This window comes from Anabrus simplex, chromosome 2, assembly GCF_040414725.1.
Source record: "Anabrus simplex isolate iqAnaSimp1 chromosome 2, ASM4041472v1, whole genome shotgun sequence".
NCBI lineage: Eukaryota > Metazoa > Arthropoda > Insecta > Orthoptera > Tettigoniidae > Anabrus > Anabrus simplex.
Window position 1 is genome coordinate 409049356 of NC_090266.1, and position 16277 is coordinate 409065632.

A 16277-nucleotide genomic window follows, 5' to 3' on the forward strand; every position below is an offset into this window, starting at 1 on the left:
TAAACTAAACACAACTGAATACAAGAATGACGGAATTGGGTTTATGATCCTATTTCTCTTTACAAATTTTGAAGAAGTCATTTTCTGTACTTAAGCAAAATACATGTTCTCACTTCACCAATGAGGATTAACTTTATTGGTCCAAGTTATCCTTCAATAATTCATTCATTTTTATTCATTTTCAGGCAATGAAGATAGCATGCTGACGTCTAAATCTCAGGAAATAGAATACTGCACATTTAAGCATTTCAAATGTACACATCTGTACAAAATGAACCAAAACGTCATATGTTTTCCCTTGCATTCCTGTCATTTCCCTTGTTAGGCAAAGATTGCAGTGCGTACTCTCAAGCATTTGCTACTGAAAAGTAGTAAGATTACTGTAACTATGTTATAAATTTCACATCACATCAAGTAAACTCGTTGACTAAGGGTAAGAAGAGTAAGACAGGAAAAGGCGTAAAATGTTTACGGTACTATGACGACGTTAGCAAAGTGAATAATATTTTTGTTCTGAACCAGTTATGTTTATTCAATAATTACAATATCCAATGAATTTTCAGCTCAAATTATATGATGCTAAAGTAAACTCAGAATTGCATATAACACAATGAACATACATTGCAAATAAATTAGCTTGTAAGAACAGGCGTGTAAACAGAATTTGGCACAGTTTCATATACTGGCACACTTGACATTGGTGTTTTAGGTGTTCTGATTCCTCTACACTAATGGTTATCAAACTGTGGTTCGCGTATCCCCAGGGGTATGTCTGAGGCTTTCAGTGGAGTACGCGAGCAGCCTTCAGGGAAAAATAAAGAGAAACTTAAATATGGAAATAAATAAGAAGAAAGATATATATATGGAGCCACGCTTCACTTGAAAGTTTCCCCTGGACTATAACAAATCAGAAAATTTTGTCACACCATGCAAGCACACCCATCTCATTGAAATTTTGTTTGTTTGCAATGTATGAATTCCAGAATTAAGATCCGAATTTTTTAAATTTGATATTGAGGCTTAAGATCTAGCATTTTGTAAAACTTTCATACTTTATTATCTTTGTATTATACCTACTACATAGACAAACTCTTACATTTCTTGTAAAGTGTTGTACAAGTTTATTTAATTTCATAGTCTCATCTTATTTATGATGTATAATTAAAATTCTCGTTTATAATAAATTAAAAATGCTTCAATAAGTAGCCAGGTACGCATATTTTTAAAACCTATCATTAAGGGATTTTTCGGGCGGGTACACTGAAGTTTTAGCCGCAAGTGAGAAGTACAGTCTCATAATAGTTTGAGAACATGTGATCTACAGTGAAAAATAATCTTGGAAAATATACAAAGAAAAATAAATTACATTTTTATTTTCAAATGTTTCTCATAATACATGGAAATTACTCTGAACTTGGTAAATGTGGTGGGACTACTTTTCATCAAAGTTAATTTAGAACTAAATATTCTAAAGTAATATGAAATATATCATTACTCTTAATTACAAGAATGAATCAATTAGGTTTATTATCCTATTTCTTTTAATTCAGCCTACCAAAAGTAATTTTGAATAAGTAAATTTATTAACTATACCTGAAGAAGGAAACATACGGTAACAGAATTATACCTGAAGAAGAAATAACTTAATTATAATGGAATAACATGTTTCGTTATTAAAATAGCACCAGGTTCAATCAAATTACACACGAGAGTACCGTATTAATAAATGTAAAAATATTTACATCCTTTAAATCTTGAAATTTGGAACTTATATTAAATCAAGTCCCCTGTTCTCTCCACTCTAGCTTAGAATGCAATTTGGTGTTTATGTTTACTGGACTTGCTGCTTTTTATATCAAACTGGCTAGCTTGCTTATTATTGTGCATAGAAGATTTGTGTTTTTAATCCTAGAAAATAGAGTACCTCCAGTGCACAGATACATACCGGCAGCTATCACATACATTTTTTGTTAAACCTGCCTTGAAATTTAATTATTTGAGAATAATGCATCAACTAAGGTCTCATATTATTCAACATCCAGTCCATGTAATGTCCAACTCGAGTGTAAACACCAGGCACATTCTCAGTCCCACAAGGCTTTGGGCCAAAAGAAACTACACCATATTGTACAGCCTTCTGTTCTTCACCTACAAGTCCAAGAAAGAACAATGGTCCTCCACTGTCTCCATTACAGGAATCTTTTCCTTTCACACCTCCAGCGCAGAGCTGACTTGGTACAATCTCAGTAATCTTCTGATAGATGACGCTACACTTGGCAAGAGGGACTACTGGTACATTCACTTTTAGCTGAACAGAGCTTGATGTTCTTCCTGAAAGAGAGAGGGTCAGTTGTCCATTTATTATTTTTACAATTCAATTCAACCTGAAAATTAAGTGTTTGTATTAGCTGATACAAAGTACATTATTTCAACTGCCCAAGCAACTGGCTTTCAGAGCAGGAAAACCATGGTGTCAATATTGCTAACATTGTACCTTAAGGTGTTTGGCACTTTGAGATATAAAGTGGCTTATGTCTATGTATTTATTTTCTAAATTACCTTTCTAGATTGTTACAGGTGTGTAACTAGAGATAAGTCTTCTAAAGTAGCGACTACAGATGCACAGGACAACATTCTAGTAACATTCTACAGAGTTAAAAAATTAGGGGAAAATGTTTTTTTAACGTCTGGTATGTGAACGTTAATTTGGTAGATGGGGTTCCAATGGTCGTACAGCATACCTTGAGATCTTAGCTACTCAGGGTATGTCAAATCGAAGTTATAATGCATCTGTAGGTGTAGCCTTGCATTAAAATGTCAGGTGACCTCTCAAAACAAAGTGAATAGCGGTGTGTCCGTGTGTCGTTGTGAGGTGCACAGAATACTGCGGTCATATGAGCGTGTTTTTCGTAAACCAGCACATCCCATGAGACATCATAACGAGGCCAAGTCGCAAGGGCAGTCACTTTGATCCAGGAAGGATGGACTTTTCGTCGTGTTGCTGTGGATATCAATGTCTCTCCATCATTTATTCAACCCGTCTGAAATCGCTACAGTGAGAGAGACCAGTTCACAGGGAGGGTTCGACAAGGTGGTGGACGCATGGAAGCCCCACAGGATGACCGATATATGACCATCAGTGCGTTGCGGCGTCGTTAAGCAACTGCCAGAGAACTGCAACAAGACCTCAGGAGGGTCAAAGACGAGTCCAGATTTCCTCTGACACAGTGATATGGACGTCAAAATGTATGGAGATGCCGCGGTGAGCAGTACATGCCAATTGTTGTCCAGGAAGGCGACCGATTTCGGCAAGGTTCTGTGATGACGTGGGGTGGCATCAGTATTGATGGACGTACGGATCCGTGGTAATCTTACTGCTGCGGGATACATTGATCAGATACTGCCACAGCATGTTTTGGTTGCTGCATACGGTGTCGGCCCTGAATTCGCAGTCATGCGCGACAATGCCAGGGCTCGTGTAGCGCGCATCCCCAGAGCTGCCTTGCAAGAACTGGACATTCAAGAGATGGAATGGCCAGCAGTGCGTCCTGTTCTTAATCCCAACGACCATGTGTGGGATAGGCTTGACAGAAGTTTTCATGGGCGTCCTGTTCTACCACAGACTCTCCAAGACCTCGAACAGTCTATCATTGAAAAATTGGACCCGATACAGCAACGTGACCTTCGTCGACTTATACGGAGCATGCCACGTAGGTGCCAAGCTGTGATAAATGCTCGTAGAGGACAACACCATACTGAAGCTCTCCAACTGTGAAAAAATCGACCCTGGAGGACTGCTATCACTTTGTATTCGCCCCTATTTGGACATTTCCGTTTGTGTTCTGAAAATGAACGCGAACCCATCGATATTCGTTCGTATACTTCAACGGTAAAGAATAAAGGTTTCGTTGGTAATATACCTGGGTGTGAGGTGTCGTTTTGTGGAGCATGGCATACAATCAAAAACATGTTCTCCTAATGTTTTTTGAACTGTGTATAACAACATGAAAAAATAATACCAAGTAAAAATTTCTCTCTCACCTACCTACTCATATCTTCAACATTTTGTGTGAACAGACAATTCGTACTACGTACTTTTATCATCATCATCATCATTATTTCCATTTATGCAGCTGTAGCCGTGTTTGGGCAGATATGGTTCCTTTCCACTTTCTTCGGTCTTTCCACCACTCCTCCTCCAACACTGTGCCCCAGTCCAGGTTTGTTGCTATAATACTACGTTGGATTGTGTCTTTCCATCTCAATCATGGCCGTCCACGGACTTTCCTTCCTTGGATTTGAATTTCCATCACCTTTTTGGCATTCTTTCATCACTCATTGGCTTTATGTGCCCAATCCATCTTAGTCGGCTCTTCTCTACTCTATCATTCATTTTTTCTACTCCAATTTCTTCCCGGATTTTGATCATTCGTTATTTTGTCTCTTCTACTCTTATGCATTGTCCCCGTCCAATTGGGTCAATAATAAGTTAAAGTTACAGGCCAGCATTAAGAAGTTTTCTTATTTGTCAAGGGCTAGATTCAGTCGCCAGCGAGCTGTTTTCAGTGTGCATAAGCTGGATTTTACCATTTATCAATATAGCAAGTGTTGATCCACTCTTCGATCGAGAGAAAGGGGGAAGACACCTGACTAACAGGTTTCCCGAGGCTAGCAGCGCGCGTGCCCAGCGAGCGAGTACATTCTACAGAATTTCAGAACAGTCGTAGCCAATAAAAGGAAATACTGGTGAACCAATAATCGTCATGTAAAATGACACACCCTCGAGCCAGAAAGAATAAAACTTCGTGCGCACATTAAGTCATTCTCTTACTTGCTTCTTGCTTACTTAGTTGCTGATTTACCTTCTCGTCGCATGGACGGCTGAATATATGGTGAACTACGTCGTATTTGTCTCAATTCTACAGACAGTAGCTTATTCTGCTGCCAGAGATTTTAGTTATTTAATTATTGAGAATAGAACTTCACCGTGTGGTAATGCGAGCTTAAAGATACAAGTTAAGTGTAATACTCCACGCGTTATTGGAATTTCAACTGGTTCGTGCACATTTTAATGCCTGTTTTGTTATTTACAGCTAAACTCTACTTTCACGTGGCGAAGACCCAGCTCAATGGATAACGTCGACAACTGCAAGATGGATCCTGTATTTTCAATAAATACATCATTCTCACCGAGGGACGTTAACTGCTGTGTCTCCAGAGTTGCTAAATATGTAAGGCGATGCTGGCATGTAGAAGGTGAACGAGTGGGAATGGCCGGAATGGTGAAGACATCAACCAGGAGTCGAATAACATCTAACATTTAAGTACCCATTTATTGTAGAATATCTTTCTCATCTGTATAATAACTAGATGATCTTTCTTCTCTAGTTAGTAGTTCTGTTAGTATTTGTTGTAGCTAGATTTATTTCCAATTTCCATTCCAAAGATGGCGAGGTAGACGATTTACCTGTGTGATCGAAGTTTGTGAACTCTATTAGAGTAGTTTGCTCTAGTTGTTTTGAATGGATTCTCAATTGCAGGTTTTACATATCAAAATAACTGACCTCGCGTTAAAACTCGACTTAAATTACATGTGATATTTGAAATATTGTGAGATGGTACTGTTTGTGATTTTGATGAGTAGAGTTGAATTGAATGTCATCCATACATTACCTGCATCCTTTAGAATCGTGTCTTCCATGTTCAAGATAATTTCAAGAGGGCTGATAGATTTAATAATTACTGTTAATAATAATAATAATAATAATAATAATAATAATAATAATAATAATAATAATAATAATAATAATAATAATAATATGTTAGCTTGAGACCGGGTTAAACAGTGATTTAACGGTCGTGAGCCATAAATAGTGCTAGATTATTCTCGAATAAGATATTTAATGTGCTCTGTTAGTGAATGCGCCTGGAATATTGGTGATCCTGAGGGATGACTATAATAATTTGTAGCTTGTGTCTTTGGAACACAGTGAGTTAGTATAATTTTTGGAGCACGTGTTGAATGCATATCTTATGCGTAGAAATTAATAATAATTAATTGAGGCTCACGGACTCTGTGTTAGCAACCTGATGACCCACCTGATGGTGATGATTATTTATTTCTATCGAATCTTTGAATAATATTCTGAAATTAGGATAGATCGTCGTTCTTAAATGATGAACTCAATAAAAGTGATAACGCCAATTCGATCACTGGTCATTGGCTAAGTCGAGTGTGTTAATAGACTTAGGTTCATCTACTTGACCTTATTGACCCGACCACGTGTAAAAATAATGAACTGATAAAATTAAGTCAGGGTTCGAGTGTATAATAATGTATATTAAATTCGCTTTACCCTTGTGTGAATGGGATGAGTGAATGAAGTAGTTAGCAATATTTTCAAATGTTCATTTTTCACATTGTGTTTTAATCTAGTCATGCGTTCACCGCGATGACTTAGATTATTCCTGCGTTGTTTGTCAAAGTGTTGATTTAATGGAAATGCTTAATGAAAAATTTATTGATATGACAACGTAAGACTAAATTTAAATTTAATTTCTTTGAAAGTTGATTCAGACGAAAGATCATGTAGTTAAAAATCAGCAAAGGCAAAGAATTTCAAATACTGTGCGGACAGGAATTAATTTGCTCTAGATGGCATTCCTAACTTGTAAATCAAGGAGGTAACAATTAATAATTAATTAATTAATTCTATTATCAAGTGAGTCATGATTAAATTGAGAATTTAATAGGTGGAATGCGTAAACTTCGTGAACACGATCGTGTAATTATTAGAGAAATGTAATAAAATAATGTGAAGTCAATTAATAGTAATACTAATAATAATAATAATAAATTCATTGTGACATTGGAAGTAGATTCATGATTGACAGGAGGATTTCCATAAATTTAATAAGCTAGCGTTACCTACCTTGGAATAGTGTAAATAATTATTAATTAAACATTTCAATTTGTGATTTACCACGTGGAGAAGTGGGATTTTTGAGTTAAATTTTGCTTTTGTAATGATAAGAAAAGATTAAATGCCAGTTGATTTGCAAATGTTACTGAGAATTAGGAGAGGCTCAGTCACGTTTATTTTTGGATTTCAATTTTTAAAGACAATGAAGGCCTAATTTAAGTTTGTTGTTTTCCGGAGCCTAACCGTTGTCTGCGCTGACGAAGGTTAATTTAATTGTGTAAATTCACTGCTGGAGGAAATTCGACAACATGAAATCATTATCTAAAGTTATGTTACAGCAAGAATTATTTTGTGTTTTCTGAAAATGCTTATGTTGAATAAATGTCAGAAATGTTGTTTAAAATTTATTCTTTGTGCTTGGTCGCCAATCCTATTCCCTTAAATGCCTCTACAATTTCGGACAGCCATGAACGAACGTTCCCCTTGGGATATCTCGCTCAGTGGCTGGGTTAGCCAGGTACTAACGGACATTATCATACTCCTCAGGAAAATTTCGGCTGCCTGTATTCGACTCTTGTCCTTCTTTGTCATTGTCCAAGTTTCCGCTCCGTAAGTTGTTATGGGTACGTTATACACCTTGTACATAGTTTCCTTTGCTTCCATTCTCACATCTTTGTCCCATAACATGTTTCTTACACTATGATAGAAACAACTTCCAGCCTGAATCCTCTTGCTAATCTCAGCAACCAGTCGAGCATTCTCCATTAATTCACTTCCCAGGGATTTGAACGTTTCCACTACTTCCAGGGGCTTGTCTGCAAGTCTAATCTTGCCTTTCCCTTCTTTCTCCCCGCTACTGATAACAAGAGTTTTACTCTTTTCTACACTTATTTTCAATCCACATTCTTTGTTTTTCCCATTCACCACATCCAACTGTTCTTGAACCTTCCTATCTTCTTCTCCCCAAATCACAATAGCATTTTTAAATAACAACATGTTAATTTCTCTTCCTCCATAAGCTTCTTTTGCTGTTCTCATGATGTCATCCATTAATATTGTAAACAGGATTAGTGATAGAACACTTCCCTGTCTCAGCCCACTAGTTATTTTGAAGCAACTTGTCCTGCCAACTTGTGTTTGCACGCAACTACAACATTCCTTGTACATTGCCATGATCATTTTTATTAATCCCCGTCTAATTCCTTTTTGCACCAGACAGTCCCAAATTTTCGTCCTGGGGACACTGCCATATGCCTTTTCAATTTCAATGAATATCATAACCATATCATTCCCGTACTCCCATTCCTTTTCCATTAGTTGTCTCATAATGAAAATGGGCTCTATTGTTGACCTTCCACTTCTGAAACCAAACTGATTTTCCTGTATCTGTTTCTCAACCCTCAACCTTGTCCTACTTTCCAGTATCCTCTCCATTATCTTAGCAACATGGGATATTAGAGTAATTCCCCTGCAGTTCTTCAATACTTTCTTATCGCTTTTCTTGAAAATTGGGACGATTATTCCTCTTTGCCAATCATCAGCGACCTCCTTATTTTCCCAGAAAATCCTGAGAACCCGATATGTCCACTACAGGCCCACAGCTCCAGCTGCCTTCATCATCTCCTCTGAAATTTCATCTATTCCAGCAGTTTTCCCATTCTTCATCTTTCTTAATGCCATTTCATTTTCATTTATTGTAATTTCTTGATCCATTTTTTCATCAAATAAATGCCTTTCCTGGTCGTCCGTTGAATGACTGCCATCTGTTCTTATGTTCAGCAACTTCTGGAAATACTCTCTCCATCTATTTCTTATTTCTTCAGGCTTTGTTAATATTATGCCATCTTCATCATTCACAAATCTTGTTTTTTCTTGATCTCTCTTTGTGTTTCTTAAGATACCATACAATGATTTCTTGCTGCACTGCATTTCATCTTCTCAATTTCTGTGATCACATCAAATCACATCGAATTTAAAAAAGGTCTTTCTAACAACAATGTTAACAATGGACAATATTATGTCTTATTTATTTCCTTATTCTCTGACTAAACCTGGGGGAATTGAGGTTCATGTTCAGTACTTGACGATTGATTCCATGTGTATGTACATGTGTATATGGTTTTTCCTCCTTGTTCTTTTTCTTCTTTTCTTTTCAATGATAAGTGAAGACATGTGTGATGTTATGTTATTTCCTGTTTATTTCCAACTTTAATCCCTAATATATAACATTTTATTCTATTCTCTTTGCCCCATTTTCATACATTATTTTCTAATAACTCTTTTAGGACTGGGTATATTCAAGGATGCCTTGCTGGCAGGACCTAGTGTTTACAGTGCACTATGTCTTTTGGTATAGGCTAGAGCAATTTTGTTACTTTCATAGATCTGTCTCTGTCTTATCCTTGGCTTTGACAGTATGAAGGTGACTGAGGTATGAGCGATGCTAGTAATGCCAATCATTATGCAGCCAGTCCCTGCTATGAATGGTGTAAAAATGTTGCTCATAGGGTCGGTTGGTGCAGGCATTTCAGTGGGCTTGGCAGACTGATACGTAATGGCAACTCTGGGTCGGTGAGGAAAGCAACGGGAAACTATCTCACGCCTCATTTCCCTAGAACGCCTCTTCAGTGATGCCTAGGCCATCTATGACAGCTGATGGCAGAGCTGCTGGGGATCTCACCAGCGTTAGCTCTGACGGACTGAACATACATGCATATTAAATTAGAGCACACCTAAGAGGACCAGCTGTAAAGCATGTGGTATTGTGGAAAAGACCAAGTCGTTCAAGCAGCCGATTGAGCAAAATTCAATCATGAATTTTACCTGCTATATATAGCACTGATGTACCGCGATAGTTGCCACAAACACTGCAATCACCTTTCTTGAAAAGAGTAACGTCAGTGGTTTTTTGAGGTCACCAGGTACTTCGCAGGTTTCCCATATTAAGAGGATAAGTGTATGAAGTGTGGTCTTTAGAGGTAGGCCCCAACTTTGAATCAGTTCCAGAGGAATGTTACCTAGGCCAGGAGCGTTGCCAGGTTTCGGTTTACCGAGAGCAGCATTGAATTCTTTGAATGCTGGTCGTCGAGAATATAGAGGCACATCATCGAGACAGACTTAAGCAGAATTTGAACTCCGATTGAGAAGAATGGAGAAATGTTCTTTGCAACGTTCTAGGATTTCTTGATTATCAGTAATAGTGGTAGAATTATCAGCAGCTTTCCGTGTCCTGGAGGAGGAGTGAGTTGGGCCATATAACTCCTTTATTCCTGCATAGAAGTAACGCAGGTGTTGGGCATCAGACATATTTTGCAGTTCCTGAGCTGTCTGTTTCCACCAGTTGTTCTTTATCTCTCTTATTTGCCCTTGACATATAAGCTTGAGTCGGAGAAAGTGCGCTTTCTTTGCGTCTGAAGATGGAACTTGAAAAAGGGATAGATAGGCTTCTTGTTTAGCATCGATGACACACAAAATCTCTCTGTTGTTGTCATCAAACCAGTCTTGTCTTGCATATTTCTTAACATTTCTCAGCTGACTCTGTGATTACTTTCCACAATATACCAATTCCTGGTCTACATTCTTGTGTTGACTGGAGCACTTGCCAGCACGTTAGAGATCATTTTGTGGAAATTCATGGTAGTGGGTGCATCTCGAAGTTAATAAGTATGAAACTTATGCTTGGACGGTTTTTGAAAATGCCTGGGTGGTTTACAGCGAAGACTGATTCTAAGATGAGAGATTAGCAACTTGTGTTCCGTCCAACAATCATCAACATCTCTAGCTGTCCTGGTAATAAGGACATCATTCCTATCACATTATCAAGTGATGATGTAATCAAGGATGTGCCAATGCTTAGAGCGAGGGTACATCCATGCCATCTTGAAGCGATTAGGTAGGCGAAACTGTGTATTAGTTACGAAAAGTTCATGTTAGGTACATAGAGCGAGAAGCAGCAATCCATTGGCATTACAACTACTGATTCCTTGTTTGCCCATTACATTTTCCCATAGCAGATTATCCTTCCCAACTCTAGCGTTGAAATCACCTAGTAGGAAGAGCTTATCTTTAGTTGGTACCTTGGATATGGTTGTAGAAAGCAAGTTACTGAACTGGTTTTTAGCATCTTCATCAGTATCTAATGTAGGAGCATAAGTAGAGATGAAAGTCATGTAACTCTCTCCGGAGAGTGGTATACGGAGAGTCATAAGTCATTCACTGACTGCAAGTTGGTGAATAGCAACTATATTTGTTTTCACGGTAAATCCAGCACCATGAATACAATGCTCTGCATCCTCCTTACCCTTTCAAAATGTGGTATATCCTGAATTGGATTCAATAACTTTGCCTTCACTGGATAATCCTGTTTCAGTCAAGGCAGCTACATCAATGATCAATCTAGAACGCTCGTGGGCAACAAGAGCTGTTCCCCTTTCAGGTCTGTCACTCTCTTTCATGTCAAACAGTGTTCGAACATTTCATGTTGAAATTATAAATTGTTTTCTTTGATTCTTTCAGCCGTATATGGGGTGACCCACTGCATGCAGTCAAATAACTGGACAAATATGTGACATCCAATGTTTAGCCCACCTTTCTTAGGGCTTTCCCCATTCATCGGTGGGCACAGCAGTGATCCTAAATAGGCCTGCCCCAACACAGGTGCAGGACCGAATTCCCAAGTAGTCACAATTCTTAGAAAAACAACCATCACACACCTGCTGCCAACGTGCAGGTCCGAACTGAAGGCTTCAAGTTTCACCCGACAACCTGCCTCCACCATCCTTATCCCATCGCCGTTGGACTTTGAGTGAAATGTGACAGCTGAAGAAAGTGCCACTCGTGTGGATTTGTTTAAGGTGGATCACAGCTTGCCAGGAAGTGATCCACACATTATGATTTCGGAACCATTCACCACGGCACATATGCATGACACGTGGTGTCAAACACCGAAACTGCCACGGACTGCTGCTGACTCGAGAAAAAACAAGTGGCGCCTTCATAGTCAGTCCGCCTGGCATTTTCTCTTCTGCTTCTGAAGCCCATCTTCTAGACCAAATAAACCGTTGAGTCAGAAATCGATAACTTAAACTTTGTAAGAAATGTATCTTCACAATTCTGTTTTCAAAACCCTGAGAAATCAACCCTTTTCCTTATGGCATGTAAACAATAGTGCTATTGTTTATTACGTTCCACAAACTACTTATTGACAATTTTCAGAGACGCTGAGGGGCCAGAATTGTATTCGCAGGAGTTCTTTTATGTGCCCACAAATCTACCGACCCTAGGCCGATGTATCTGAGCACATTCAAATACCACCGGAATGAGCCACGTTCCAACCTGCCAAGTTGGGGTCAGAAGGCCAGAGTCTTAACATCCTGAGCCACTCAGCCCGGCAACACGTTGACGAAGGCATATAGTTTTTTGAGTTCGTTTATTAGAGGTGAAGTGAAAAATCAGGGATACCTTAACTCCCCTGTACGTCCCACATCATAAGAGATAGTTTGCCTTTGGTACAGATGATGCAGAAAGTATGAAAGCGTTATTTGTGGATGACATGAGGTGCGGCTCAATTATATACGTCTTGAGACCCGCTGGCGGGTCTCACAGTTGTCAAAGTGTTAAATTTGTACACCCTGCCTATCCAAGTTGATTGCCATAAATGGCCATGTCATGGCAGGAAATGCTCAAATGAAGTAACTTATTTTCATTTTGAAGTTTTGAGTACTAAGCCCTTCAGTTAACTGCTGGTATCCAAATGGCACTGCACTTATATTTTCATATTTATTTAGTCTTGAAATAATGCTGGTTGAATGGTGTCGGGAGCAACTGTATGACCGACAGAAAAATTTAAAAGTGTTTTTAAGTTTAGTATTTGTCCCACTTTATCACAGATTTGGCATTGTATTATAAAACACAGACAAAAGTATTCGCATACATTAGGCGACATTAATCCGGATAAAACTATGGCTATGTATGATGAAGTCTAAGCAAGTTTAGTTTGAGCAAATTCGAATTAAAGTCATGCAAATTTCACACTGCATAAAACATTTGCCATTGCCAAGAATTATACTGTAAATTTAAGTGTGCCAATAGCAAATTTTCTGATACAACTTTTGCATTAAGAGAACATCATTTGTCAAATACATTGAATAGAAAATGCTACAACTAAGCAGCCACCCATAATTATCAACTACATTGTTCATTCCACACTGGCACATGATTTACAGCCGTTAGCAGCAAAGTTCATTATCATGGTATACTGTTATTACCATATGGTTATAAAACAATATCACCAGATTTAATACTTATTTAAGTCTTCAACTATCACTTATTCTTGGCAAATAATTAAATTCAATTTAATTTCAGGAAAGTAAGGATTCTGTGACACTTTCTTCGTCTTGTGGGCAGAAAAATTTACGGTAGTTTGGTCATCGCCAGGCAACAATTATTTTATGCACTTTTTTGTTGTAGTGGTTCAACATCACACTTAGTCAGACAGCTTTTTGGTGATGATTGCATAAGAAAGGGCTAGGACTGAGAATAAAGTGTCTGTGACCTCAATTACGGTAAGGCTCCAGCATTTGCCTAGTGTAAAAACGGGAAACCACAGAAAAACCATCTTCATGGTTTCATGGTGAAGTTGGAACCCACTATCTCCTAAACGTAAGCTCCAAACTACGTGGATCATACGACACAGTCAACTTGCATGGTGTAGTGTCATTCTTTAAACTGAGCCAGAGTCATTAAAAACAACAAAAACTCTATAGAAAAATTACTTTGACTTTCAAGATTTTAATTTACAAACTCTTAGTGACTTGTAGGGACAATAATCCCAACATTTTTAGAATGTTTAAACATATTTCAACAAAGGGCGGAACCAGTTTAATAATACTTACTCTGTAATAAAGTCAGCAAGGAAGCCTAAGTGGCTGCATCATTCTGCAACAGCATTTCTGTGGATGTGATTGGTTCTTTTCTTACAATTTGATTTATGTTGCACCAGCACAGATAGGTATCATAGTGACAGTGAGATAAGAAAGAGCTAGGACTGGAAAGGAAATAGCTGTGGCTTTAATTAAGCTCCAGCCCCAGTATTTGCCTGGTGTGAAAATTGGAAACCACGGAAAACTATGTTCTTCCTGTATACTAGTGTATGTCAACATCTTGGCCTGACTGTATGAAGGTTTATTGCGAGAATTATAGAAACAAATAAGAAATATAACTCTGAATCTGTCCCTTAATTTTAATCAATAACCAGGGACATCCTCTTTTAGTGGCTAAGAAGGCTTTAACTCAGAGTATACAACCCAGTACTTGAGTATTTTTAAATAATGTTTTTGAACTGATATTAAACTCAGCCAACCATGGAAATTTGTTCATTTTGAATTGCCAATTTATAGTTAATAATAATAATAATAATAATAATAATAATAATAATAATAATAATAATAATAATAATAATAATAATAATAATAATAATAATACCCGTGTGGGGATTTACCGGTTACCTCCATCGGGCGCGTCCCATTGGAATTGGGGAAGCTCGCTGGCTCTGCCGCCAGCAGAGTCAGAGGGTAGTAGGGAAATAAAATACCACCGTGAAAAAAAACTGGTCCCCTGCCAGGGTTACGGCGAAGACTGGTAAATGACCAGAAGCCAGAAAACATCTTGAGGCAACCTCTAGGGCTAACAACCCTAGTTGTAAAAGGATGGGTACCCGTCCAAAGCAAAGTCAAGTCAAAAAGCATGATGGCACAACATTTCAAGAAACATACCCCAGGGGGTAAATCTTCGGATAAATCCCTCGTCGTGAGCGCCACGGCGCATGAGTCTCGTTCGGATTCTGGGGGAGACTCGACATCATGCAAGAGACGAGTCGGAGCGTCCCGGTGTACCCCGAAGAGTCAAAAACTCAGGCCAAAATCTAAAACCTTTCTAGCAACTTTCAACATAAATTCACTTACACAAACTGGCAAGCTGAAAACTCTCACCAAAGCTCTTCACGAAAATCAGATATCCATAATGGCCCTACAGGAAACAAGGTACCCAGATGAAGAGATTTTTGAATCCGAAGGCTACCGATTTTTCAAGAGCAAAGCGCAAAGAGGAATCCTCAATGGAGCTGTGATGCTTGGAACTGCGTTTGCTGTTAGAACTAAGATCTTTAAATCGGTTGCAAATTTCGAGCATGTGAATGACAGATTGTCTATACTCACAATTAAATGCGCGAACAAAACCTACGCCCTAGTTAACGCACATGCTCCTACAAACGATAAGAACAAGTCTGATCCAGACGAAGTTGATAATTTCTGGGACCTACTGGATGAAAAATTAAACAAAATCCCCCAAACACCATGTCAAGATTCTTTTGGGTGACTTCAATGCTCAACTAGGTCGTGAACAGAAGTACAAGAAAGTTATAGGAAATTACCCTGCTCACAAAAGAACCAATCCCAACGGCAAAAGACTGGTGTCCATTTGCGAAAATCACAACCTGCAGGTCATGTCGACCCACTTTCGCCATCTACCCAGAAAGCAAATGACTTGGCGTTCTCCCGTTCAAGCTCTTGGAGAGTTCCAAATTGATCATGTTGCAGTCTCCAGGAGAAACAGCCCTGAGATTATGAATGTGAAGGTAAAGAAAGGCATCAATGTGGCCTCAGATCATTATATGTCTCTTATCAAATTCAAACCAATTCCCGCAAACACAAGGAAGATAACCAAACAGATCACACGCTTCGACAATGATAAACTTCGGCAAAGGGTCGAGGAGTTCCAGGAGAAGGCTAGACCAAATGACTGTGACTTTAACAACGCCAAAAGTCTCCTTGTTGAGGCCGCCAAAGACATTGCAGAAATCGAGAGAAGCAAAAAGCATGCTGGTGGAATGGTACCTGCGAATCAGTCCTCCGAGAAAGACTCAATGCGTGGAAACAGTACTACTCTACGAAATCAGGAAATGATTGGGAAACCTACAAAACCCAACGTGCCCAAGCAGCTAGGGTGTTCAGAACTGAGAAACGTAAATACGAAAAATCTCTCATTGGAAAGATAGAACAAAACTTTAGGAAGAATGAAAGCAGAGAGTACTACAGGGCCTTCAAACGCAAACTCACTGGCTATAAACCACCATCTCTATGCTTTGAGCGAACGGACGGCACACTGGCGACGTCAAATGAAGAAAATTGCAGCATTCTGGCAGATTACTTCAAGAATTTACTTAATTGCTCTAAACCGCAAAGCGCCATTGAGACCAAGGAACCCTTACTCAGGTACCCAGATTCCAGACCACCCGACAGAGATGAAATCAAGCGCCACATTGCCCGTCTCAAAAATAACAAAGCGCCGGGGGAAGAC

At 38.7% G+C, this 16277-nt stretch overlaps 1 protein-coding gene across 1 annotated transcript in view; it reads right to left on the minus strand.

Moving 5' to 3' along the window:
* Positions 1-1211: 1211 nt before the first annotated feature.
* LOC136863561 (CLIP domain-containing serine protease B4) overlaps positions 1212-16277 on the minus strand; it is a 243077-nt gene continuing 228011 nt past the window's right edge. Inside the window, exon 6 of the mRNA XM_068225994.1 lies at positions 1212-2331. Coding sequence (XP_068082095.1) covers positions 2015-2331 — 317 coding nt within the window. The 3' untranslated portion in view covers positions 1212-2014. The remainder of the gene's footprint in view (positions 2332-16277) is intronic.